Below are 23,886 nucleotides of genomic sequence, written 5' to 3'. Positions count from 1 at the left end.
ATGACAACAAACAAATAGTTGTGTGGAAACATGTCTATTTTTTATATATTCACAACCTTCCATAAGTTACAGACACATCGATGTGATACATAATGCTAGAAATGCACGCCACGTATATTTTCCTGTTCAATGCTTTCTTCTAGGTTTCTATTACAGAAGGGCCTGGAAGGACACCTGCGTGTCCCTCATTATAAGAACAAATAAGTGCATTTCCTTAGAAAGAAAAATAAGTGATGACATGCTTCTGTAACTGTATCAGCTACACTAGACAGTGAACAATAATAAAAAGCCATTATATAAAATAATAAATAATACAGTAAAAGGTAATGCTATAAAATAAACTAAGAGTAAGGAAGAACTGAATGAGATATCATCCCATTTTAGGAGACCACATGATTAATAGGGTGGTAATGTTGTGACTGACAGATGTCAAGCTACTTCTGTATTTATATTCACTGTGTAATAGAAGTTGTTCAGAAAAACAGAAATATGTACAGAAGGTTGCTAAAGTTTTGGCCCTTAGGGCAATTCTGAGGCTTATACCTCACATTACAACATCCTGTGCAGAAACGGAACCTTTCAATTTAGGGTGAGGCAAATCTGCCAAAAAAGAGGATGCTCTTGGTTTTCTTGTGCATGATAAAGAAGAGGAAAGGATGGTCTGCCACAAACTTTGGGCCTCGATGGCCAGTTCTCCCTGACAAAATGGCCCCAGTGCCAGCAGCTGCTTCAGTGCCCTCCTCGTTCAGATCCACAGAGGCTTGATGGAACACTTCAGACAGAAACAGGTCATTCTTTTCCGACATGCCTAAGAAATTGGCTTGGCCCTGGCTGAAGGCATCATCCATACCCATGCTCATGAGAATGGACTTGAGTTCATAATGCTCTTCTAATTTGAACCGGGGGACATACACCTCCACATCATCCTCAGCCATGGTGTCTTCGCTGAGCCACTTGTTGAGTTTGTCATAAGTTATTTCACTTTCCAGCTACAAATCCAAAAGCCAAACCAATGAGTGCTTAGCAGAGAAGGAAAACAACTTCTAATGTTAACAATCAGTGACTTTAACTTCACTATAGTGTGGGTGATATTAAAATTTACTAGTTTGGGAAAAATTTCGCAAAAAAAGTAGCATGTATGACATAAGTTTAAGCCTTTGAATGAAAGTGTGAGACCTGGCACTGTTCCTCTCAACCAATTCACATATTTCCATGAGAAACTGCACACCATTTCCCAAGTTCTAGACATATGCCAAGGTAAGTTTAGCCCCAGAAGTTTAAAACAATGGAACTTGGAATGCCTTACCAACTCCAAGCCAGTAGAACATTCAGCAATTCTATCTGGAAGCAACAGGAACATACTGACATATCCAGCATAGGGCAGTTCTAGAATCTGGACCTTTAGGTCTTCTATGTATCCAATGTTCAGCTTTTTGTGCAAGAACATCATCTGTACTTCTTTGTGCTGAGTCTAAAATTATTAAAAAGTAAAATATGAAAGTATACTAAGATGTCAAAAGATTTACAATCAGACGTAAAAGAGAATGGGTTCTGCTTTCGTGCTGAAGAACTATGTTTCTAAAAATCAACAAAATAAATTATTTGGGGCTTCCCTGGTGGCACAGTGGTTGAGAGTCCACCTGCCGATGCAGGGGACGCGGGTTCATGCCCCGGTTCGGGAGGATCCCACATGCCGCGGAGCGGCTGGGCCCGTGAGCCATGGCCGCTGAGCCTGCGCGTCCGGAGCCTGTGCTCCGCAACGGGAGAGGCCACAGCAGTGAGAGGCCCACATACCGCCAAAAAATAAATAAATAAATAAATAAATAATTTGTACACCCTGACATTGGCTCTGATCTATTTAGCTTTTTCAAGGTTATATCCATTAGTAATAAGATGGACAATTATAATTATAATAATACTGAAACATTTGTTGAGTACCTACTAGGGGCCAAGAACTCTTCAAACTCTCGTTGAATCCTTACAACAATATTTTGAGTTGGATATTATTATTAATCTAGTTTGACAGATCAAAAAATGGAATAGAGTCAATCAACTATCCAATGTGCATAACTATAACTAGCAAATTATGTACAAGTATCAGTGAGTGGTCCCTAACTTTTCTTTCTCTATTTTGTCAAAGGCCCTAAAATATATGTTAAGAAAATCTGTCTCATTGTCTCATACCAAGTTCACACGGAAAGGATAAAGCCTGTTTAATTTCTTCTGAAATGGAGTTTTCCAATTTCCTTTGAAGTAGACAGCATTCACCAGGACCATCTTGGTCTCTGCATCTATAGAACCTTCAGGTAACAAGTTTGGGATTTTGCCTACAGAAAATATGATATATGTTTAGGTTTCATGATTAAGAACTGTGAAGTTATCATGATTTCTTGAATCTTTTGAGTCACCATCAAACTCGGCATCCACATTTATCAAACTCTGCAGAGATGTTGCTCTTCAAGCTTAAGTTTTTCTCTCGATTTACCTAAATCATAAGTAAAACTGAGACCAAATTTCTGAGGTTTGCAAAATCCAAGAGAAAATGAAGAAGTAATGCAATTAAGGTTTAGAATTACTATCAGACTTGGAAAAAATGTTAAGTTCCTTTTATACTCTTTCTCAAAGTTTTGTAGTGGTATGAAGTTAGCTAATTCAGATGGGAGTGGAAAAGAGTCACTTAAGGAACATAATAGTGCCTTTCCACAATACATATGTCACTAGGGCTCCTTCAAGATCTGGTCTAGACAGTCTATCATCTGAAACAGTTTTTTGGAAGTTGTGCTAGACCTACACCAGGAGTAGCACAGATTCATGAAGTGAGAAAGGAAGACTTGTCCTGGTGGGACTGAGAATATTGGAAGAGAGATTCTAAATCAGTCAGGAAACAATGTATGATAAGTTCTATAAGACAGCTAAAAATGCAGAGAACTATGACAACCCAGAGAAGGGAGTAAACAAGTGAGGAGTCAGAGAAGGTTCTCAGAAATGATAACATCTGAGCATGATTTTTTTTATAGTTGGTTTAAGAAACAGGCCATTTATGGTGAATACCTGCTCTGCAATGTTTCAACCACTAAATACATTATTTTATTTAATCCTCACAACTACTCTAGTAGGTATTATTATTGTCATTTTATACAAATGAACACCATAGTAAGAGAGATTAGCAACCCTCCCAAGGTCGCAATGCTTGTCAGCTGGTCAGAATTCCACCATCTTCCATTCCTACTGACAGATAGGACTCGAACAAAAAGGTCACTGTAGTCTGACCAGCTTCAGTATAGTCATTCAGTATTTCTATTCAATATATCCCTCAGGGAATTAAAATTCTTGGTTACTGCAGAAATCTACTAGGACTTTATTTAACTCTGTAATGCGTATGGAAAAACTACTATTTGATCCTAACAAATAAAACAGAAATTGTCTCAAATTATTATAAAATTTTCTAAAACAATCAGTCCAAATGACTACTTGGCATTTTGGCAATTCCACTGATTGATTTACAGCCATTCAACACAAATGCTTAAAGAGAAGAGAAATTCTTGCTGTTCTCAAAAAAGCAAGACTTTCATGTGTCTCTTTAACTTTGCGATACCTTTTTACTTTCACTTCTGTTAATCTTCACTTTCTCTGCTTCATTTTTGTCAGTGGTGTGTCAGTATTTTACAGCAGTAATTTAAAAATCTAGAAATGAAGAACTAAAGTAGATCAACTATTTTCAGAGAAACAAAACAATTTTTAAAAATTCTATAGAACTTAGTTCATGTGTTTTTTCCACTGTGGTAACTAAGAAACCAAGTTACCACACTATGGCTTGAAACAATGTTTTAAACACAGGAGGTAAATGAAAATCCGTTTTTTGCATTAAGTTAACAAACACTTTAAACATCCAATTGAAGAATTCCAGAATTAGACTAAGGCTCAGAAGAAGAGGGAACCCCAGCTTCACTACTAACAGGTAGTGGGATTTTGGATGGGAATCTAAGGAAGAAAAAAAAAAAAAGATCACGAAGAACCTAGGGGCAAGATGGGAATAAAGACACAGACCTTCTAGAGAATGGACTTGGCGATATGGGGAGGGGGAAGGGTAAGCTGTGACAAAGTGAGAGAGTGGCATGGACATATATACACTACCACATGTAAAATAGATAGCTAGTGGGAAGCAGCCGCATAGCACAGGGAGATCAGCTTGTACTTTGTGACCACCTAGAGGGGTGGGATAGGGAGGGTGGGAGGGAGGGAGACGCAAGAGGGAGGAGATATGGGAACATATGTATATGTATAACTGATTCACTTTGTTGTAAGGCAGAAACTAACACACCATTGTAAAGCAATTATACTCCAATAAAGATGTTAAAAAAATAAAATAAATTTTTAAAAATTAAAAAAAAAAAACAGAATTAAGGACATGCAAAGGTAGAAGTAGCTTAGACAATCCAGGAGAGATGAAGCAGGGACCAAAAGAACTTGACAACATACTGACTCTGAAGGTGAAACAGAAGAAAGAGTTAAAACTTTATGATCCCTCCTTTTTCCATTGCTAGGATTCTCACACCAATTACTCATTTGAAGGTCACGCCTTTTTTCTTCGTTTTTGTCCACAGTAGACACAGAGTCACAATTATTTCAATACTGATATTTCCTATGTTAGAAAAGAGCTGTCTCCTCTTATATTCTATTCTAAGGTAATATCCAAAATCAGATTATTTAAGTACTGAATATATGTCTTCTATTAGTAGACCTCAATTATTTTTTTCTCACTTAAAACACCACGTGGCTCAACAAGAATCAGGTTACATTAAGCAAAATAACTAAGGTTGGGAGTAAGGGTTAAGTTCAAGGATGGTTTTTTAAAAAATACATGAGCTTTCTAAGTAGAAAGAAGAGCAGAAACTACTTCCTTGGTTTTACCTTTGGTTTGAGTCTTGACCCAGGAATTAATCTTTTTTCTGACGTCTTCTGCACATTCTAGGAAGTCAACTGCCTGGGGTTCTGTAGAGTAATATTTCTTGGAGAGCTGCATGTATCCCTTTAAAGCAAAAAAAAAAAAAAAAAAAAAGACAAAGTTTACATAGAATATATACTGAACAAGCCTTGGTGTAATTATAAATTACAGGCTTCCTGTCAAGACTGGGGAGCCTGAGGTAGGGGTAGGGGTGGAGGTTGGCTAGGGGGGCTGATTATATGTGTTCTCTTGACCTCCACCCCCAACTCCAGTCCCAATTCTATTTGCTCTCCTGCACGCTTTGCATTATGACCACTGGGTACAAGGGGAGAAGTTGGGTGTGGGGATAGAGGCTCTGGAAATCAGCTGTGCGCTTCCTGACTTATGACTTACAGGTGGGAATTTTGCAGCAGGGCGAGAAAGCACCCACAGAGGGAGCATAGGGATAGCTGCATTGGATAGTGTCCAGTGGCCTTAGGGAGTCTAAGGGAACCCATGTGGAATTCTGACTCTCTCAGCATGAATAAGAGAGAACAGCTTTAAAACTGACCTCCTTGTAAGTTTGGGGCCCTGCCATTTAAATCGCAGGTTTCACTTACTTCCTTCAATCTTGAAGACTTATCGCCAAACAGCTTATTGGCACTTTCCAATAAATACTCCCCTGTGGACGTGTTCAGGGCGGAGCTGAGAGAACGGAAGGATGAATGGATTGTGTCTACAGCTTTTGCCTTAAACAGAAAGGAGAGATTCTCTTTATATAACTCAAGACTCCTAAACAAGATATTTCTTAAGCAGTGGTATTTTTTCCAGTACGTCAATAAAATGCTGTATTAAAATATACTTTTTTCTGGCACTTTAGAGGAATCTCTGAGGAAATACTCTTGATATGGATAATCAGATAATTTTTTTATTTGTTTCAGATTTTACTGTGCCTATGGATTGGATTTAACCGTGAAGTAACCAAGATCCTAGAAGAAAGTCAGGCTCCTTCTACAGTTTCCTAAACTACAAAGTCGGTAAGCAATTTTTGTTATATTAAAATGTTGCCTTAGAAGCGTTCTTTAAAAAGTTCATATAACTTCTGCAAGTACCATTTTATAATTAAGGGGTAGTCTGTGAGTGGAAAATCTGGGTTTTAGAAAGCAGGAAATTGAGGGAAATTCCAATCCCCAACCTGAAGTTTGTAAGCACGATGACACACACAGGGCTTAGTCACAGCAGCGCCTGGGTGAAGCAGAGGTCAGAACCCTGCAGATGGACCGCCAGCCGTCCATTCAGACCTGGCAGAATCTCCATGTTGAAGGGGCCCTTTTCCCCTCCTAAGTCCATAATTCCCTGGCTGACAGGCAGATGGAGCATCAGCATTCCCAAGAAGAAAGCTATGTGGGGTATCTCCCCATAACCTGACTTAGGAGTGTGATTGTGGAAGTTGTTTACCCATAGGAGCACATCTACGCCCAGCTCCTACAATGTAGCTGGATATGATGTGTAAGGAAATGGAGTATTGGGAAAAGAAATGACTACGTGAGATAGATCAGCTGAAGAGATTAGATAGATAGACAGATAGATAGATGATAGATAGATAGATAGATTGATAGATAGATGATAGATAGATAGATAGATCATAGGAGATAGAAGGGGAGGACATAAAGGATATTCGAGGGTCAGTGACCTTTCATGAAGTCACCAAGCCTGGCCTTCTCCATTCCTCAATTACTTGTCACCCCTTACTCTGGAAATCTGCATCTATGCATGTGTATTCTAGGAGTCTCTACAATGGCATTAGAATAAATTATACATACCCAACGAATGGCAGAGTGGGGTGATAGAATTTAGAAATAGTCTTGGCCTGGAAGTCGTGAAGTCTGGATTCTACCCGGGCTCTGCCCTTACTTATCAGAGTAGGATATTTACTCAAGGACTGTGAGCCTTAGTTTTCTTTCTATGAATGAGGGAAGTTGTACTAGGTTCCTTCCCTGTCTAATACTGTGATTTTAAGACAAGAATATTCTGGAAATAAAATACAAAAGAAATAGAAATGGATGAATCAGATACCTGCAAAATAGCATCAGGATAAGTGCCCTTCTGGATCTTCTGTGTGAAGTGACAACTGGTGAAGATCTCTTGGGTGTCTGGAGTGACTTTGTGGCCTCCAACTTTGTTAAACTGAAGCACCTACAATTGGAATTCCAGAGAATTGGGTACATTTTTCTGCTACATTACTTAACTTTTAAACCAATGGCTATCAAGTACCTCTTAGTGGCCCTACGTCTCGTTTCCTGCCTTTGTGTATGGCAACAAGCATAGATGCTCTTCATATGTAGCATGTGTCAGCCAGCGGAAATTTCCTTCACGGGACTCAGCACAAACTATTTTATACTAGCTGATATGCTGGCCATTTTGACAGCATACTGTTATGATGAGATGATTTATAAGCTCTAAATTATCTAAATTATAACCCAACCCATAAGTTGCCTTGAAAACATGCCAGTAGTTTGAAGGAAGCCATAAGGTTAACTCCCAACCTTGGATCTCTCTCTTCAGCAGCCTTATATATTGCACACTTCTAACCTGTCAAAAACTACAAGCCACAGCTAGCTTCAACATAAAAGCAGGTCTCTCAGTATTACAGGGATCACCTGAAATATTTGCACATACCTTCTTTACACATAAAGAAATCCCACACATCTGTCCATGTTGGGGGCAAGTGGCAGAGGTAAGATGACAATATGAATCTCTTTATGTTGTAAGTGGCAGATCCAGATAACATTGAAGCTGGTAGGTGCACACTGGCCCCGGGAGGGGCCTCAGGTCCCCTCCCCCAAACTGTAGCCTTCCCAGCCTGGCTCAGCCAGTCTCAGCACCCCCGAGCCTGGCCCTGCTACCCACCCACTCCCACCTGCAACATCCTTTGGGTCCCAACCCCGTGGGGTCCCAGGTGAGGAGAAGCTTATTGGTAAATGGATCCATGGTAGACGTTCTGCTAAGGAAGGAAAGGCAGGTTTGTCCAGCAGGTGGTGAACTTCTAGGCTGGAAGGAGAGGTGTTAGGATTTGTGGGGTCTCTCTCTGCTCTTCAGATCACACGTTATAAGTCGTACCTAATACTCCTTGTAAAGAAGTGGTCTGACTCTGCCACCATGTAAGGGAACAATATTTCATGTAACAGCTTCTCCAGTTGTCCTCCCTTTTAAGGAAATTGATGGGGTCTCGGGGCTAGCTCTAAAGGCCTCCTGAGCCACTGCGAGAGTCCCTGCAGGAGCGGGGGATGTGAGGTGACCCGGGGCCATGCTGAGGGATGCACCCTGCCCAGAGAGGCGGCTTGGCCTGGGCAGGTCCGCGGCCTTACCCTAAAGAGAAGAACTGGCAAAAATACAACTGCTGATCTCACATCGCCTATGCTCTGTAGGAGTTTATCCCTTCTACTCATTACTTTATTCCATTACAACTATGTCACCTTTACCAACTGTATCAATTCCCAACTGTGTGGCCTCTTCTTGCCCTAAATTTCTCATTTCTATAAAAGGACTATGGTAATCAGAGCACCTACCTCACAGGATTTTGTATTCTGTGGGTAAACTCTAAAACGTTCTTAGAAAGGTGCCTGGCTAGGGCACTGTAAGCGTCAGCTATGATAACTTTTAGTTCCACCACGTGCTTCTCCTATTCTCTCTAATCTTCACACCCATCTTGCCGGTTACGCATTTTCATTCTCCTTTTAAAAATAAGAAAACTGAGGCTCAGAGAGTTGAAATGCCTTCCCTCACACACCTGGTAAATGGCAAAGTCACCACCCAAACACAGGCAGGTCTGCCCCCCAAATCCGTGCTTCCTCCTCCAACCAAAGAGCTTCTCCTCTTTTTTAGTAGGGAATTAACCAAATTTGCCTTTGAATTTTAAAATCTGCCCATGCAGCACAGTTACAAGAAAACTATATAAACCCCTTGTCCCATGTGCTGAAAGCACTTGCCAGACACAGAAAAGCTGTGTTGTGCCGAGTGACCAATAAGTTAATTTTCCTTTCGTATCAAAATCACATTTTTTACTTTACGTACCTAGAGCACTTCATTTGGCATTTGTCCTCAAAGAAATATTGCTTCTGATGCCTTTACATCTAAAAAATGAAGACCCTGACGTTTTCTAAAGTTTTTAATAGAGTTCACTGCACTTATTCTTTTCAAGGCAAAGAAAATAGAGGGAAGGAGTTTTGCAAAATGTTGCTGCTCTCAGACGTGAGCAACTGGGTTTTCTTGTAAGTCTTGATGTTTAAACTGCCACAAACTCAGGGAGTGACACTTCCATCCCTTTTCCTGCTGCAGTGAGATAGGCCAACACCCCCTGTGAGCCACTCCAAACAAGACCCATCTTAAATGGGTCACCGTGTACCTGGAAGGAGATATCCATCTATCTATATACACACACGCAGGTGCAATTCTCCTGGGAAAGTCAAAAGTAGCCAGCAGCATTTTGGTGTGGCTGAAAACAGAATCCAGTGTTTGTGAGAAACCAGAGCCTGTACTTAAAGCATTCAATTTTAATGTTTGTACATACGGGAATAGGAAAGAATTTTAATTATATATTACTTTGTCTGGTCACTGACCCGGGAAATACAGGATCATGTGAATTTTAATGGTGCTGAATTCATCCCATAGGACCATTGCCATGTACAGTTGTAGTAGTTCGATATATTTCCATGGCCCCAGACTTAGTGAAAGGGTCCCCTGACTGAGCTGGTGTCAGCTTCCTTCACCAAGGAAGGAAGCCAGTGGCCTTAACAGAAATAGCTCACAATGCTGTCCCACACCCTGTCCACCTTGACTTTGAGGACTGGCCATGATGTCAGCCCCATGTTGTTGACATGAACTCATGGGGTTGAGAATGTTGGCTGAGGTCCTCCGAAGTCACGCTGCTCTCTGTGCATCTCCCAGAGTGCGGAGATCACGGGTCTGGGATATTTTTTCCCTTGGTGACACTCTCTTAAAACCACTAGAAGGAATTCTTTACATGAATGGAAGGAAGCTGAGCTAGGAGGGCAGAAACCAGAAGAAGCCCTGGGAAAAGTGCTTCATTCCCATCGCCACTCTCCCCACTCTGTTAAATGACACTTGTCTTAAAACCAATAGAGATAAAGCTTGCAAGTACTTTGAAAAATATAAGCATTATACTATCAAATATAAGACGTTGTCACTATTAACCCTTTCTAACCTTGCAGGATAAGAAATTCTGGTATGCTTTCTGCTATATCTACCACTGAGGGTGTTTGTGGTTTGGCTGTTTTATAGATTTGAATCTAAGGAACTTGTGTTGTAATGGCTTGTGATGATTGCTGACCTTGTTAGAGTCGAGATGTCTCAGGCATGTAATCGGAGCAACTCTACAATTCAGTTCAGGAATCGTTCTGTTCTAATTTGGAACTTTAACAGAAACTTACTTTGGCCATCTGGTCTGCAGTGTTGCCCCTGGCACCCAGGTAGATCATGGCCATGGTGGAGGAGATGCCCCATGGAGAGAAGAAGAGATTCTGGGTGGCGGTACTTGTATTTGCCAGTTGGCTGAAGAAACTGAGGGCAAAGATTGTGTTTGCCTTGTAAAGTTCTTCCATTGTTTCAATCTAGAAGGGAAGTGAGGGGGAAAAAGGAAACAGCTCTAAAAGATGACTCAGCATTCTGAGTGATGTCAGCAGAGTAGCACAGGCTGTACCCTGCACGGGGCAGGGGTTCCCTCTCTAGTCTCCTTTCATCCAAGAGCATGAGGTAGAGCAGGGACAGCGTCATCGTGATCCTGGGACCTGTGCAGCTACAAAGGGTCCCACACTCAGTACGATGCACGGCTACCGCAACCTTGCGATTCTTAATAGTCTTAAACAAAGGGCCCTGCATTTTCCTTTGCACTGGCTACTGCAAATGATGTAGCCAATCCTGAGGTAGAGGGAACAGTCACGTGATGAGCAGTGACACTCCACATCAAAATAATGATAATAACAGCAATAACGATAAATAGCCTTTATCGAAACCTTACTGTACAACAGATGCTGTTTTAAACATCTCACCTGTACTAACCAGTTAATCTTTATGGAAACCCTATGAGGAAGGCATTGCTATTCCCGTTTTACAAAGGAAGAAACTACCGCCCAGAGAGAAGAAGAAAAGTGACCAGTGTCACTCGACTATAAGGGGCAGGACTGGTAATTGAAGGTGGTAGGTGGGTAGCCAGCCTCCAGGGTCATGTTCTCTGCCTCTGTGTTGTACCCACAGATACACACAACACACACACACACACACACACACAGACACACACACACACACCCCACACACAGGCAAATACATGCATATTCAAATGTATGCCACACGCATATATACTCTGATTGACGCCAATGGAGATGGTCATACTTCTTTCAAATTCATTGCTTCTAGAAGTGACCTAGACTCACCGTTTGAGAGTGGGCATTTTTACACAGCCCTACCTCGCATACCTGCACCCCTCCACTCACACACACCATAGCCTTTCTACCAAAGCACCCCCTGAGCTGAGCAGTTCATTACTGGGAGAGCTGGAAAGGCCCCCTTCTCCCACCATCCCTAGTAGGGAAGTCAATGCCAGGTCCCATTGCAGGGGTGGTCCCGGGGCCATGGAACACATACACACACACACACACACACACACACACCCCATCCACCATCTGAAGATAAATAACAGACACGCCCTCCATGACCTAAGTCTCCGCATGCAGCCAAATGCTTCGACACACCTGTTGATTCTGAACAACAAACTGTATCTTATGCTTTTGTAACAGCTTAAAACACACCTGCAATTACCACAATCTATAAATATACCAAGCGACGCTGACACTCATCATCCCACAGGAAACCTTCTTGTGACAGTGGCTGGGGAGCTGCCCCATGCCCCATGAGGCATGTCCTGCAGCTCTTTAGGCTTGGGCTCACTCAGCAGGGCCTCCACGGCTCACATCTCCCTAATCCATGGGTATTTTATGTGAACACTTGGTTCACCAACATTTCTTTTGAAGAAAGTGATTGCAATTTGCATCAAAATTTCTTATGGGAAGTACCACTCAATTGTATTTTTTCAAGACAAAATAGTAAATTAAGTAAAACTTGTCCCCAAAACTCTCTCATGTCTTCTTGTCTCCTTTAATATTTAATATTCATGGGATCTGTATGAGGTAGATATTAGGATCTTTACTGTATAGGTTACATCCTGATGCCCAGAGAGGGTAAGCAACTTGTATAAGGTCACAGAGTTTGTATGTAATGGTGCAGGGATTCAAGCCCAGGTCTGCTTCAGAAGCCCACTCTATCCAATGTCGCTCGCTGCTTTACCTGCTGATGTTTAACTTCACTGCTGTGTGTAAGAGTTTAGGCCAATTACTAGTTCGAGAAATTCTAGAAAGAGGAAATAAAAAGAGGAAGGAAGCAAGTTTGTAATACTCCTAGAAGGCTTATTAAGTTAAAAAAATAAAATCACTATTTTTTTTCTCTTGCTTCATCACTGAGATTAGATTACCTTGGGTGGCTCAGAAATTTGTTTTCTCTTCCTTCTACAATTTAAAATCATCTTTATGGTGAATTAGTCCTGGGTAGATCTTTTTTTGTAAATTATCTCAGTAACATTTCAGAAACAAACTGAGAATAATATAAATAAATATTTCTCTATTGTGTGAAAAAATAAATAAGGGATCAGAGCCAGAAAAATAAATGTAGGCCTCTCCTATACCTAATTCTTTAAAACGACCGCCATAGTCTGTCACTTTGACACTAACAAACTTTAAGTGTCAAGACAAGCTATCAGAGAGGGCTTTTACTGCCACATTAGGATTTCAGTTAACTGTATAAAGAAAAAAAAAGTGAATTAGGACAGAATTAGATCATCCCAGATGCATGTACTTCTTTTAAAAGTAGTCTAAATTTTATCTTTAAGATAGGTACAATTAACTGCATTTAACATAAAAAATAATAGGTGTTGTCTATATTGCATTTACCACATTCCTTCAGCCTCACTGCTTTATTTAACTTGCATAATTACTTGCCCACTAAACCTAGTAATTCCTCTTATACCAATGAAAATATGAAGATGTTGATTGCACAGCTGGTTTCAAAGCCTAGATTGAATCTCAGCCTTCTGATTCCAACTCTAGCGCTTTTCCTACAGACCTTTCAAATAAGGTTTGAGAAGTTTATATTTTTAGAAATCTATGAATATATATATATAGTGTCTTCTGATTCTCTAACAAATCCACACCTTACGTTTAGGTGAGAGTCTGCCTAAGACCATGTAAAACTGAATCACTGAGTGCCATCAGATAGCATAACCTCTTAGGTAGCACCTGTTGTGCATTTCTTAACACCCGAGTTACACAACTTTATCAGCTTCTGGAGGTTATATTCCTAATCAACGTTGAATATTCTCTTTAGAAGAACGAACAGATGAAAAGCATATGTGGGGCTGGGCTCCATGATGTCTGTGTCCATTCCTGTAAAACAAGTTGACAGATGTGCCACTGAAACTTGGCACAGGTGACCAAGAACTTGGGAGGTGCTGCCAGAGCCACTACAACAGTCGCTCTGCTCGCTGGCATCGAAGGTTAGATTTCAGTTTGCTGTAGCATTTTAAATAATTTTTTTTGCAACGACACAGTGCAAATATTCTGAAATTGACCACAAAAATTAATGAGAACACAGAGAAAACAATAACTTCAAGGAAATTTCCCTTTCAAATTACCAAATTCTCCCCCCACAAAATTAAAGACATTTTCTGATATTTGATGACTTTCATAATGAATAATTGTTTGTCTATGGGGTATTAAATGATTTATTACTATTACTGAACTATTACTTCAGTCAATCCAGCAACTAATTTGGCTGATTTTTCCTCTTTCACTAGATTGACTGATTATTGAACTAAATTCAATAAAGGTATTTTGGTATTGAACTGACCCAACCCAGCTTCCTGCTTAATTTCTGATTGTTTCAGATTAAAAACTGAGTCATCTTTTTTGCCTTTATTATATGTCTACACAATTTGTAGATTACTTTCAGTTGCTAAATTAATATATTTTAATTGGTCTAGCTATTCTCATCAAATTCAGTGCCAAACACTAACTAGTAAAGAATATACACATTCTAAGCTGTTTGGTAAAATTGACATCACAACCTAAATGTACCTTTTGGTTTGATGAATGTTACATAGGCCTTTGCTGGCCTCTGAGATTTAAGATTAGGTCTTGCTATAAATTTAATTCAAATCTAGAACTAAAATATTCTCAAACAAACAAGAAAACACCAGTAAATTTTACCCATCTTCTTAAAACATCCCACATTTTAATTCTCATTATATTAATAATACCAGTGTGTAAAATAAAACCATCTTTCATAGAGATAGACATGGAAATGACTGAAATACCTGGTTATTCTCTGTCTGACAAGAAATGGTCCTCTGAGACTTGTTAAGAGTTCAGGCATGGCGATGACTGGTTTTTATAAAGCTCTGCCCCTCCCACAGAGCATTTTCTTCTCTCTCTTTCTAATCTGTATCCTTTGAGTGAGTCAACATTTTACTCAGAAAGGCATCATTAGGATAGAATTGCTTGTTTGCTAAGGCATCATTTAAGAAATTTGTTGGGAGGATGACGTCATCCAGAAACTTAAGAATTTGGCAATATCTACACATGCCTGTCAAAATTAGCTAAAACCTGTCAGCTCCTGTCTGTTCTTGTTCTCATAGTACCAAATTCTGCAATATCCCTTCTATCTTTTGACAAGGGTGGCCTGGGAGCTCTTTGCAATACTTAAAAGCAATGGAATCCTTTCTCTTTTGAATCTAGGCAGCCCCCAAGCAACGCTTTGGGAATGGAAAGAAAAAAAAATACCACTTTTCTTCCTTATAAATTCTCTAGTTTAAACCGTCTTACATTTTCTCAAGCTATAATTTCCTATGTAATTCTGGGTTCCACCCTAATATCCTGTCACAAACCACACCCAAAGAACTTCTTGTTTGCCCTTCTTTAGAACATAGATCTTATGTTTAAACAATGAAAATCCACTGTGTACTTAAGTTGATTTTTAACTCTATAAATTATAGGTGTGAAGTGGAATTTGTGATGTCGAAAACATGATTCAGAAAATTCACTAGATTTTTAGATACAACCAAAGGAATTTGAGGAGCAAAAACAGATAAAAGATGTGCATAATGAAATAGAATCTGAGTCTGAAAATGTTCATATTGTTAGAGCTTATTGAAAAGTGTTTGCAACACATTGTAAAGATGGCTTCTCTACACTTTACTTTTTTTTATTGAAGTATAGTTGATTTACAATGTTCTGCCAGTCTCTGCTGTGCAGCAAAGTGACTCAGTTTTACTCATACACACATTCTTTTTTTAATATTCTTTGCCATTATGGTTTATCCCAGAAGATTGGATATAGTTCCCTGTGCTATAGAGTAGGACCTTGTTGTTTATCCATTCTCAGTGTAATAGTTTGCATCTACCAACCCCAAATTCCCAGTCGATCCCTCTCCCTCCCCACTTCCCCTTAACAACCACAAGTCTGTTCTCTATGTCTGTGAGTCTGTTTCTCTTTAATAGGATAGGTTCATTTGTGCCATATTTTAGATTCCACATATAAGTGATATCATATGGTATTTGTCTTTCTCTTTCTGACTTACTTCACTTAGTATGATAATCTGTAGTTGCACACTTTACTTTTATGCATAGCAGATCCTCATAGGGATAGGGATGAAAAGAAGTAAAGGCACCACGCTTCTTCTCGGCTGGTGTGGCGAGCTCCATGTCTATGCTGAGTTGACAATCTGGAGTGTCTGCAAAACCAAGCCTGTGGGTCTGAGCCCTGTGTGGGCATCTTAGTTTGACCCTGGTCCATGAGCCAGATTTATCCTTACCTCGTCTTGTTAACATGAGTCTCTGGTCAAGAAAGAGTGAGTTGACTTACCCCAAACCCCTCATTATTATTAAAGGGACAATGAGATAGGTGCGTTCTTCAGAATATGTATGTGGCAGTCAAAAGCCAAATTATTCGCTTTATTAATTTCTGGAAGATCACAGGTCACATAAAGAAAAAGAGCTGGAATTCCACCTCAACAGTGACCTTTCAACTCCTAGCTTCCTCCGTTAGACCGAAGAAACCTTTCAGGCAGCCACTGACCCTTTTATAAGTTTTCACATCCCTTGGCACTCAGCCAGTTCTCTGTCTCAGTGAGTTCAGTAGATGCTACTGCTTTGTGGTCTAGGTCTCTCTCCCTTTTCGGTCTCAGTCCGCTGGAGGGCCCCCTCTGGCAATGTAACCAATTTATTCAACCATTTTTCAACCACACATAGGCAGCACAGCAGTCTGCTAAGCCAGTAGTGAACATACCTAGAACTTTAGCCACCCTTATCCCCACTGATCCAAATCTGTGAGGTTTGATTCACACCCCATAGCATCCATGAAATCCAGTCTGACTTCTACAAACCTCAGTGAACTCCTGCTACGTAGAACCGCCCCACTTAGAGTTGAACTTGCAACATAATATTGTATGATTATTAATTAATTAATAAATTGTATGTGTTCTAGCTGTTTCATCCAGGTTGGGCTTCTATCACTAACTAGATGATACTGTATACTTAATTCCCTTTTAGTAGCAAGAACAGTGCTGAGCATCAAGTGGGTACTAAATATTTTTTGATGAATAAGATTCGAAAACTCTCTAGAAAGACTTTAAAGTGTGGTGAGCAAAAGATGTGGATTCTGAGAGACTCAGAGAGGTCTGATTTGAAACCTCTTTCTGCCATTTAGTAGTTGTATAATCTTGCACAAATTCCTCAGCTTCTCTGAGCTTTAATTTCCTAATATGCTGTGTGGCTGGTACTGTTTGTTGCCTGTGCAGGAACAATCCATTTTTGCTGTCCTTCATCCTGATTTTTAGTATTATTCAGAGATTTCTTGATCTTGGAAAGAAGGACCTCGTTGCTGATCTAGGAGGTGGATAGATAGCCCAGTTCTGGTCAATGAGATGTGGGAGAAGTCTGCTGGGAAATGTTTGGGGAAATTTTTCCTTCCTGGTAAGAGGAGATATGGAAAGAGAACTTCCTATCCTACACCACCCCCTCCTACCCGACTTTGAGCAGGGCTGTGTGAGGATATGATGCCAGGAAATGCTACAGCCATATCACACCCGTGCGGGAAGCCGAAAAGACTTGCAGAGATGCCAAACCAGAGTCCAGATATCAGAGAGTTACTAAGCCAGTGCTGGATACCACCTACCTCCAATTTTTGCTCCTGTTGTTATAATTACATTAGATAATAAATAAGTCTGTATTGTTTAGGCATTGTTAGACAGATTGGGTCCTCTGTCATTTGCAGCCAAAAGCATTCCTAAAAGACACAGACTTTTGTGAAGAATGGATGAGATAATGTCTGCCAAGTACTTAGCATATTATCCTTCATATGGCAAGTGCTCCATAGTGTTAGCCGTTGTAACGGAGTGCCCAGGTGTGGGAGTTGCTGCCCTGGCCTTGAATAGAGCAATTTTATGAGCTCAGCATCTGAAGAAAAGACATTCACACATCAAACAATTAGAGGAAGTTGTAAAAGGCAATAAACGATTCAGAGCTAAATTGAATGGTACCAAAGGTAGGAAGTGTCATAGGGAAGAGGGGAAAGGATTGAAAATGTGTGTTAGGACCTCAAGGAAAGGGTTGAGATAAATGAAAAATTGACGATTGAAAAGCGAAGGCACTAAAATTACAAAGTGGGAAGCACACTGACTGGCTGTCTGAGATCTGCCTGGAGCAGTCGGTGTCTAGGGGACGGAGAGAGGAAAGATGATAGCATTTTACAGAGGGGTCTCTAATTCCAGACTGAGTTGAGAGCTAGTCTAAAGGCAGCTTACTGCAAACCCTCGAGAAGGGAAGTGACTTATAAAAAATGGTGTTTTAAGAAGAAAAATCTGGGAAATCTGGACAAGAAAAAACCCAAAGGATGAGACACCTCCTAGGATACCAATTAGAAAAGCACAGCTCCTACAAAGTGTTCCTAACTATTATAAAATATATAAGATTAGGCCTTCTCATAAGACTAGTTACCCTGAAATAGTATATGCGACAGTTGTAGGGCAGATCACTTCTACGGACGTAAAGAATAATGAAACGGAATGTGTTTCACCTTCGCGTTTTCTTATCTTGTAGGAAATGCGTATGAGATAATCTTAAGTGGAAAAAAGAAGGATATAAAATTATATATACAGTATGATATGAACTGTATGCATTAAATATGTGCAGAAATTTGACTTGGAAATATGTTAAAATGTAAATAGTGATATCTCTGGGTCATAACTTTATAGATGTTTATCATTTTTTCTCTTACTTTAAAATTTTTTTACATGTACTATAATAGGTATGCATTAATTTTAAAATCAGAAATACATTATCGAAGTATCTATATCAAGGTGTTCATTTTCTTTCTTTTTTTTTAGAAGCCATAAAAGAAAACTTCTGACTGCATATAATTTAAAAATGTTTAAAGTATAATGAGTGTTAGAAACAACCTAACAAAATTTTAAGAAAGAAACAGATGCTTACCAAATGTCAACTCCCCAAACAATTTATGAATCTATGAATTTAGGGCTAAATTTTAAATAATATGAATAAGTTAACAAGTGGTGTGATAGTTGATTTGATTAAGGTGCTCATTTTCTTCCCAGTAGCACTGCACTGAATTAGGTATAAAGAAGAAATAATTCCCAAAGTAAGAAAACAACTTTATGAATAAAGTTCTAATATTCTTCTATGGAGATAACCTACACTGTACTTTTTTTTGAAACACACATCCAACTGTGATTGAATAGCCCATGCAGTTAACTATTCAGTGTCCGTCTCCCTGCTAGATGGTAAACCCCGTGAGTGCCACAACCATGATAATCTTTCCCAGTGACTAGGATAGACACTGGGCTGATTGTTCTGCATTAAGCTTGCTAAATGACTTATTTTGATGCTCAGCGCATTGTAATGTCTTTCTGTTCTCCTCTCCACTTTGAATGAGCAAATACTAACACTTCCGTAATGACCTTTTCTATGTGATTTGCTGGTAGATGGGAAATATACAAATTAGAAAGATGTATCGTATCTACCTCAGTAGTAATGTCATCACTGAAGTTATCCAAAGCATAATGTAACTGTAGTCAAAAAGAAAGTCCCTTTTTGACACAAAACTCCATATAATGGGACTTCCCTGGCGGTCCAGTGGTTAGGACTCTACACTTCCACTGAAGGGGGCACAGGTTTGATCCCTGGTCAGGGAACTAAGATCCTGCATGCTGCGTGGCACGGCCAGAAAAAAAAAAAAAAAAAATGGCCCTGAAAGATAAGACATCATGCAGAGAGAGAAAAGACGTGGAGGAGAATTCCCCAACTTGAACACCCGCTGAACTCAGACACAGGAATGACTCCACCACATATCACCAGAACAAAAAGCACCCAGACAACCCACAAAATCATAAGAAGAATAAATTGTTAAAAAAGAAACAACTCCACATAGTAATCTTATTTTATTAATGACTTTCAGTTAAATATATTGTAGCACTGTTTTTATACCAAAGATCATTAATACAAATTAGTCTTAGTGTTTAGACAGCCTGATTCACTCTAGAAATTTGAGTAGTTGTTGTGGGAGCAGGACCAAATGTATGCCACCAAATGTATGTAAAGGTAGCCACCTCTACAGTGTGAATTTGGGGTCACCTTGACTAAAACATCCTCCAACATATATTCCTTGAAATATCTTTCTCAGAGAATAAATATCTCCTTTTATAATTAGCAATAAAAATATAGCATGTTAATGCCTCTTGGAGAAATAATACATGTTTTGAAATTCCCGCAGAGAGGCTTTTGATGGAGTGGATGGAGAAGCGGTCAGGGAAGGAGTTTCAGTGTGTGTGAAGAGGAAAAGCAAAAGAATGAGGTGTTGAATGGGATTGGGCCTAGGCCACAGAGAGGGATAGTGCAAGTATCCAGGACAACAGAAAGCAAACCTCACCTATTTTAAGACGTTACCCTGGGCCAGCTATGAGTGTGAGATAGTTTGTACATGAAACAAGCTTTGTTAGGGAGAGTAACACCTCGTCAGAGTATTTATCTTGTTACCAAGTGATAAACCCAACATGGATGCCATGGTTGGTAGAACGTGGGAGCAAATATCCAGTGTTCCATGATTCAGCTATTTGAGAAAGTCAGTCACCTTCTTAAGACTTGTCAGGACAAAAGCACGCAAAGAGAGACTGCATTTTCAGAACAGCCTCAGAATGCGTCGTGAATCGTGAATTCACTCACCTTGCACACCAGGTGAAACTCTACTCTTAACCAAGACGCACTTCCTTCAAGGATCTAATGATATAACATTGCACGCCTGTAGCCACAATTGCGTGCATCATTCAACTCTGTATTATCCTTGAGGATTATTTTTGGATAAAGGGATATAGTATATTACTTAACAAACCTTAATTTAGTCTCTCTTTTATCTAGCATGTTCCTACTACATCTCGGTCAATGGTGTATGCCTAGTAAAAGTAACACGTTTCAGTGTTGACCTTCATAAAACATACATAGAAGATAAATAAGCACATCATCATTTAAGGCATTCCAAATCCAGGCGTCAATTACGTTTGTTTTACACTTTTATGAATTTCTGTATTTTTTTTCATTGAGTAGATAAAAGACCACAGACTGACTAACACTTACTATTAACATATGTACATGATACACAGATACTTCAGATTTGGTCTCATGTAAAATGACTAGGGGGATCCTTTCATTTCTAGGAAGGAAATGGCAAAGAAAGATTAGATGAATTGTGAGACAGTGATGTGTTTTATGACAAGATTGAACCAGAGAATTTACATTGTCTTCGAATTACGATAGCCTTATTTAGACTTGTGTAAAATGAGGAGGAGGGAGAGGAAATTATTGCTCCGTTCTTCCCCATTTATTAGTCACAATACATGGAATGTGTGGACAGGAATATGGATGGGGATGTAGATGGAACGTGTGGGTGATTGGAGAGGAGGAGGGAAAGGAGACAGCAAAGGCTTCTGCAACTCTGTCTCCAGGCTTGGCCTCTCCCAGACCTTGAGACTCTGCCAAACCCAGCCTCCTGCGGACATCACCCCTTGACTGACCACGGCCACTCTGGTTTCAGTGTGCCCAAAGCTGGACACGTCATCTCCCCATCGTTCTCCCAGACCTGTTTCTCCTCATCTACTTCCCATCTGTCTACTAGTCAGTCAAGCCAAAGTCAACGCAACATCCTTGACTCCTTCCTTTTTATCCATTTTCACATCTATCATGGAACATATCTCACTAACTTTAGTTTTGAGATATTTTTTGTGTTGACACGCTTCTCTTTTTTCTCTAAACTATTGCCCTGGCTCTGATCTTTATCATCTCTGGCCTAATATCTCTGTCTCTAATGCCTTGTCCTTTAAGCCATAACTTGATGTATTTACAATGTAAATACGACCCAGCCATGACTCTTAAACTTCTCCAATGAGTCCCCATTAAATACAGGATAAAGCCCTAACTGGGTTCACATCTCTTACCTGGCCCCTGCCTTCCTCTCCACCCACATTAAAGACTCTAGACTTTATCGTAATAGCCAGCACATAGTAAGTACTCAAAATTAATGATTACTATCACTTTTACCTCTACTATGTGCTTAGAAATTGTATTAAAGTGCTATCTTTACATATTTGTTTCCCCAATAAGGCTCTTGGGAGAGAAATTGGGTATCTCATTTTTTAAATTTGATATAATATGTGCTGATTGGGGATGCCTACTTAATGTTTTTTTAACTAAACTGAAAATAAACTTCTGTATCGCAATGTTGATCTTCCCTAGCACTACTGAATGACTCAGTGTGGGTTTCCTTCTCTTCCCTTTCACTGTGACAATAGAAAACTTTATCTTCCAGGACAGAGAGTCGTTAAGAGTGAGTCCCATGAACTGGATAGCAGGTGAAGGTTGGGATCCTGGGTCTAGGAGCTCAGGGAACTTCAGGTGCAGGTAAGCGAAGGAACAGACACCTTGATCTTGTGCAATAGGCACGGAGGGCATCAGGCCTGTGGCAGGGGAAATACCTCCTGTACTCCAGGATTTGGGCGAATCTGGGACCCCAAGAGTTCTAAGCAGTGAGGAAGTATCAAGTGCAAAGGAAGGAGGCAAAGAGCTAAAAGAAGATGAGAAGGGTCAAGGCCACAGAAAGTGGACTTACAAGGGAAGAAGCCTACTCCATCTGCCTCAGTTTTCCAAGTTTTATATTGGGCACTTGACTCCAGACAAATGAGTAAAACTTTTAATGGAAAAAAGAATTTTTGAAGATGCTGCTAAACACCACAATGCAGGTTATAGATTACATGGGATTGGCAAGACTGTTGGTTTCATGGAAAGAAATAAATGATCGATGTATCGGACACTGAAGAGAATAAGCTAATGAGCTCATACAAAGATCAGACGTCTCAGATTTCCGTCGGGTCTGGACTTGTGATGACTTTTTTTTTTTTTTTCCTGACATTTGGTTCTAGTTACTTAATCTATCCCTTTGGAGCACTTGCTTCTCTGAAGTCAAAGGAATGAATATCTCCCAAAGTATGGTATGTCTCAGTGATTTAAGAAAAAATTTTTTCTTATCACACTTCCCACACTATTTTAGTCATATTTCTTGGTTATTTCAAAGCTTGCACCCACATGCTTGCTGCCTTAATACGGAAATTCTGCTTTATCTTTTCACACACTAATAGGACATGCGATTGGGTAGAATAATTTAACTTTTCTATAGTAGTTATAAACTCTTATTCCATAACCAATTCCTGTTTGCCTCGACACAAGCACATAAGGCCCATTACAAAAATTTTTTGGAGAACTCCAAGATCAAGGAAGAATGTTTGGTCATCACACTTTCCTGATAAGGAGTCATGACATCTTAGCCTGTATCTGTGACTCATATTGAAATTATGTTTCATGACTTTCTAATATGGCATCATAATCTTGAAGTAGGATCCTCTTCCTTTTTATCACATCAATGTGGAAAGTTGCACACATATCCTGCATTTCCAATGTCTGATACAGGCAATTAAAATATAATAATACTCATGAGTTCCAAGAGCTCTGAAATTCCACGATGATTTGCCTTGGGGTGGGCTTACTTTTATCCATTTTCCTGGTATTCAGTAGGCCCTTGTAACCTGGAAGCTTATGTCATTCGATCCTGAGAAATTCTCTTGGATTACTTCTTTTTGTCTTTTTCACTTGCTGTATTTCTAATATAATATTTAATACATAGATGGGAATATTGCCATTAGCTTTCATTCACGATGGCTTCCTCCCCCTTCCATTCTTTGCCTTTCCATCCCTACCTGAAGAAAACACTATTCTGAATTTATAGTCATCATTCCCTTGTTTTAGTTTTATGCCTTTATCACATAAAAGTCTGACCAAATAATAGGTTGTGGGGTTTAGCTAATGTGTGAGCTTTATACAAATTTGGCCTTATCTTGTATATACTCTAGAGTGGGGGTCTGTTACCGAGTCCAAGCTCACTCTGCTTGCCGCACGACAGGCCAATAAATCAGAGAAGAGGTGTTAAGGCAGGGAATACAACTTTGAAAGCCAGCAGACTGAGAAGATGGGAGACTAATGTCTCCAAAAAACCATCTTATGGGGTTTGGATGCCAGTTTCTTTTATAGAACAGAGAGGGGGAGGAGATGAGGAAGTACAGTAAGAGGGCCATAAGGTTTGCCAATGTCCCCTGAAATGGCCATTAATTTCTTCTTTCTTGCAGCCATCCACAGGTGGACAGGGTCAGAATGTACAAAGGCACTTTGGTTTAACGTTCAGGCAGGGGCAGGGTTCCCCGAGGCAAGCCATTGTGTATAGACAGTA

At 39.8% G+C, this 23,886-nt stretch overlaps 2 protein-coding genes across 4 annotated transcripts in view; one reads left to right on the top strand and one right to left on the bottom strand.

The window, feature by feature from the left end:
• SERPINB3 (serpin family B member 3) overlaps positions 1–23,886 on the top strand; it is a 77,576-nt gene that overhangs the window by 24,588 nt on the left and 29,102 nt on the right. For 2 of the 3 annotated variants that reach the window (XM_060119009.1, XM_060119007.1), the window contains exon 2: positions 5,866–5,961. The gene's annotated coding sequence lies outside the window, so the exon portion shown is untranslated. Of the gene's footprint in view, positions 1–5,865; positions 5,962–22,565; positions 22,598–23,886 lie in introns of those variants that run through there. The other variant, XM_060119008.1, reaches the window with a different exon arrangement.
• LOC132502815 (plasminogen activator inhibitor 2-like) lies at positions 19–14,471 on the bottom strand. Its single transcript, XM_060119010.1, has 8 exons — positions 14,364–14,471; positions 10,375–10,554; positions 7,001–7,120; positions 5,545–5,673; positions 4,912–5,029; positions 2,185–2,327; positions 1,307–1,471; positions 19–989 (listed from the first exon to the last, which is right to left on the bottom strand). The coding sequence occupies exons 2-8, from the start codon at positions 10,543–10,545 to the stop codon at positions 585–587; spliced, it is 1,251 nt and encodes a 416-aa protein (XP_059974993.1). The 5' UTR covers positions 10,546–10,554; positions 14,364–14,471; the 3' UTR covers positions 19–584.

The sequence above is a fragment of the Mesoplodon densirostris genome, chromosome 15 (assembly GCF_025265405.1).
Source record: "Mesoplodon densirostris isolate mMesDen1 chromosome 15, mMesDen1 primary haplotype, whole genome shotgun sequence".
NCBI classification, from domain to species: domain Eukaryota; kingdom Metazoa; phylum Chordata; class Mammalia; order Artiodactyla; family Ziphiidae; genus Mesoplodon; species Mesoplodon densirostris.
This window is presented reverse-complemented; position numbering and strand designations above follow the sequence as displayed.

What these genes read in the sequence shown, in the direction of transcription:
- LOC132502815 (XM_060119010.1), bottom strand. Translation starts at nt 10,545, where the DNA reads ATGGAAGAACTTTACAAGGCAAACACAATCTTTGCCCTCAGTTTCTTC. An exon ending in ATCCTGATGCTATTTTGCAG is followed by an intron (nt 5,674 to 7,000) that starts GTATCTGATTCA and finishes TTTCTGTTTAAG; the next exon opens with GCAAAAGCTGTAGACACAAT. An exon ending in AGTCTTCAAGATTGAAGGAA is followed by an intron (nt 5,030 to 5,544) that starts GTAAGTGAAACC and finishes TTTGCTTTAAAG; the next exon opens with GGATACATGCAGCTCTCCAA.